The sequence below is a fragment of the Austrofundulus limnaeus genome, unplaced genomic scaffold, assembly GCF_001266775.1.
Source record: "Austrofundulus limnaeus strain Quisiro unplaced genomic scaffold, Austrofundulus_limnaeus-1.0 Scaffold241, whole genome shotgun sequence".
Classification (NCBI taxonomy): Eukaryota; Metazoa; Chordata; class Actinopteri; order Cyprinodontiformes; family Rivulidae; genus Austrofundulus; species Austrofundulus limnaeus.
In genome coordinates, this window is record NW_013952643.1 from 251,792 (window position 1) to 256,017 (window position 4,226).

General features: G+C 38.6%; 1 protein-coding gene across 1 annotated transcript in view; it reads right to left on the reverse strand.

The window, feature by feature from the left end:
• Window positions 1-86: 86 nt before the first annotated feature.
• Window positions 87-4,226, reverse strand: part of LOC106525805 (ankyrin repeat and SOCS box protein 13) — a 15,412-nt gene continuing 11,272 nt past the window's right edge. Inside the window, exons 5-6 of the mRNA XM_014020143.1 lie at window positions 3,129-3,320; window positions 87-1,434 (exon numbers count right to left, since the gene is read on the reverse strand). Coding sequence (XP_013875597.1) covers window positions 1,307-1,434; window positions 3,129-3,320 — 320 coding nt within the window. The 3' untranslated portion in view covers window positions 87-1,306. The remainder of the gene's footprint in view (window positions 1,435-3,128; window positions 3,321-4,226) is intronic.

The following is a 4,226-nucleotide window of genomic DNA, read 5'->3' on the forward strand; positions in this document are numbered from 1 at the left end:
GCTTAAAAGCCTGAATTTTGCCTGAAACTCTCAGACTGAAGAAGTCTCTTGGAGGAGAGACGAAAYGTTTCATTAGAGAAGAACCCGTCCAGAAGACCTATACAATTTTTTTCTTTTTGATTTTTTTACCTGGATTACTGAGATGCATCAGGACATTTTCTCCTGAAATGTACAATCTGACTGAGGGTTGATTCTTTTTTCTGTTGTTTTGTTTTATATTTTAAAGGAATAAATAAGTTTGGTATATTTCAAATGTCAACATGTTCACACATTAATATCATTTACTAAACTTTGTTCATACAAAGATAAAAATCCTGACTTTTAGAACTTTTCCTGCACATGGGATTATAGTGGGTCAAAGAAATGTTTTACAAACACTGAGATTTAAAATGTGAATTTCACAGAACTCCATATAAAATTTTCAGTGTAAAGATTGTTGAGTTTGTGATATGAACGTTAAAGATATAGCTTGTGTAAGCTAACATCGGTTCTTTGTGTCGGCCATCTTGAATTGTAGACGACAGTAAATTCATGTTCACTGAAATATGTTCTTAGGAGATATTTTGCTAACAGACTGATTCCAACGAGTAGATTTGAGGTTTTATGTATAAATGTGTTACCATACTAAATACGAGCTCAGTGGTTGTAATTTAGGTTGTAACAAATTTAGTTTTTTCTGAAGTCAACTGGTTGTGGCGGCCATCTTGAATCAGGTTGACTGCTGAAGTTAATCTGTTTTATCATCTAATGATTACTTTGTGAACTTCTTACTAAAATGTTTTAGTGGTTCATGCAATGTTTTATGAATTGTACACACATGGATTTGTATTACTATCCTTATTAGGACCATTCATTGACTCCCAATCATTTTCTGTAGTTCTTAACCCTAACCCTCCCAGTACATACCTAACCCCAAACCTAGCCTAAACTCAATTCAGACCTTTGTCCTAAACCTAAACCCCAACCCAAAAATGGAGTTCCACCATAATAGGACCAGTTTTTGGTCCCCATTAGGACTACTGGTCTTGACAAGGTAAGTGCGTATACCAGAAACGATCCTAATACAAGAACACACACGCTGTGCTAAAAACATTAGCCTCCACAAAACACAGTTGTCACATGACATAAGATTTAAGACAAATCGCTTTTTGATTAAAGAAGTACAGTTTAACGTCCATAACTCTAAAGATGTGAGGAATAAAGTGCAGATTTGAACAGAAGCTTGTGACGATGTGGAGCTTGGCACATTTATGTCTGCAAACGGACAGAGTTCTACTTTGTTCCACCAGCTCTGATCCAGCTCGTCTCACTGATAGCAGAGGTAGTTAATGATGAGCTTTGGGATGTCCAGCTGACCGATGACCTTCAGAGCCGCGGTGCCCAGCTTCCTCCTCACAGCCAACCTGCTGAGCTGCTGCAGACTCATAGGAGTGGCTGCACAAGAACACAGGACTGTTAGATCTGAGACGCTACATAATACACCAAGAATAAGTGCCTGTGACATCAAATTTTGGTAAAAAACATGAATGCATTTTTGGAAAGAAAACATTGATAACATTTTGTAAAGCAAATTTCACACTGCTGGGATGAACGGTTGTTGAGATATTTGCATGTGAAGAAACAGGAAGTGATGTCAAAAGGGAGTGTCAGCATGTAAACAGAGCATGTTACAACAGCTAACAAAACAGACTGTAGAGAAGAATCTGATGTTTGATATTATTTTTAATCGCTATCAAAGAGAGATAAAGAAGAGTTAAAGTTTAAATAATTTTGTTTTAATAATAAGAAACCAGCAAGTTTATTTTATTAAAGAGCTTCCCTTTGATGTCACTTCCTGTTTCACTTTGGCTGAGACAAATTCAAAAGAAAATAGGTCAGTTATGTGACAAAATGGGTAAAATTATGTGTACAATGCCAATTTTCTTAAGTATAAAGATGTTTTCTTTGACTTTTTGTATTTGAAGGATAGGCATGTCACAGGCACTTTAAGCTATTGTGTTTGGAAACGACTGAAATCCAAATATTCTCTGTAGAACGTCATATTCTAAAAACAGAACAAGCCAGAAAACAAAAGTACAGTTCTGATTTTAAAACGTTCAGGTGTGTTTAGTGTTAAAAATGTATTGATTAGTAAATGTCATAAAGTCGTATTTTTATTTAAACTGAAACATAGTAATCATGTTAGATGTCTAAACTAAAAACGATCACTGTTTAGGGTCATTTTTGAAATTGGGGGCGGCGATCTGAGGCTGCTGGTTTGAACTTTCTATCTAAAACCATTGTCAAATTTTTCATGTGAGCTCACTGTGGCGTCCCCTACAGAAGGGAACAGCCTAAAGAACAAGCTTGTTTTAAATATATCGATAGCAACATGTGCTATAATCGTTGTTCCAAGGAAACAAACAGCTGTAAAAAATAAGTGCAAATTAAAAAATAAACAGCTGAAGGAACATTTAGCAACTAATGTTAATTATCAGCAGGTCAATCAGAGGACTGGGTCTACAAAACATTTTAGAGAGACTGAATATGTTAGAAGTTAAGATGAGCAGAGCGTTACCACTCTGAGGCAGCAGGAGGGTTAAGGCAGTTCTGAGTTGGGGTTGATTTCCCACTTACTAACTGTAAATTTAAGCTGCAATACCCCTCCAGTGGGAATTCCCTGTAGGAAAGTGGGAGAGTTCAGATTTCAAGACAGCAGCAACTCACCACAACTCAACAGTGAGTAAAACTCTCTTATTAGTATTTCTGCATTATTTATGTCACATTTCGTCAGTCGTACACATAGTACTTTTCAGTGTTTATAAGAGAATGTGTTAAAATACTGTTTCTGTGCTGAAAATACCACGTAGAGCTCCAATATTGTTTGTTAGCTCTGCTCAGACGTAGCATTAAGACAAGGAACAGGACATTTCGTCTTTAGTTGAAATTAAACACAAAACATTAAAGTTCATAACAAGTGGCTCTTTAATGTGGCCCTCAGTGAAAATAAGTTTAACACTCCGGCTACAGGAGAAACTTCTCTAGTTTGCCCTCTGATGGTGTTCCTCTAACACTGCTTCAGCTCCATAAACAGGCTCATCTAAATAGCGAGGCTGTTTTTCCCCATCCTGATCTTTGTCAAAACTTACTTTCATACAACAGCAGGCACGCGGCAGACGGAGAGCCCGGTGCTGTGTAGTCCACAGGTTTCTTGTTGTGTTGATCTCTGGCATAGATGTTGGCTCCAAACTCAACCAGGACCTGGATCATCTCAGCTCTCATGGATTTAGCTGCATGGTGGAGTGGGGTCTCATGGAGCCGAGCAGCGTTGACCTTCGCACCTGAAAACCAAACATTGAATATATTAATATTACACCAATAAGGTACTTTTTTCAATAATCTATCAGTTATTCAAGCATTAAAACACGCTCCAACAGCCATTCCCATGGTTTGATCACAATAAAACTTGGGTTGGCCCTGTCCACCTTYAGAACCTGGAGCAGCTGTTGTTCACACAAAGATGCCACAAAACATTTCCTTTTCTAATTTATAAAACACTCTTCCAAAAACATAATTTTAGCTACTTTTAGCTAAACTTTTTAACTTCTAGCTTACCTTTTGTTATTCCTTTGCTATTCTAGTGTTTTCTGTAGCAAATCAACTGAGTGTCGAAGCTTAGGTTCAGGAGGAAAAGTGTGACCTGGTCTTGAATGGTGGACCAGATTTTTATCCTTGTGGAGTTGCTAAGGTGGTCGTGGGAATCTGATTCTCCAGTCGTATGTTTTGAGGACCTGGAAAAGATTTATGACTGTGTAGCTCAAGGCATTTTGTGGGAGGTGGTGCAGGAATATGGGGTGTCTGTGTTGTAAGGAGTTGTGTTTACATTCTTGACACAAAGTCAAGCTCGTTCTCAGTGCAGGTTGGACTCCACCAGGGCTGTCCCTTGTATCCTGTTTGTAGTGTTTAATGACAAGATCTCAAGGTACAGTARTGGAAAGGAGGGTGTCTGGCTTGGGAACCACAGAGTCTTGTTCTGCTTTAYGCAGATGATGTGGTTCTGTTGGCATCTTCAGTTTGCACTGAAGCATAGCTGAATGTGAAGCCACTGGGATGAGACTCAGTTCCTGTAAAGCCTACCGCCCACTCCCCTCTGAACTGCCGAAGTTGGAAAAGGGTTGTCGCGGTTTCATGACAAAAATTACGTCACCGGTGTTCTCAGCGTTGACTCGGCTGCCCCTTTTGGCACA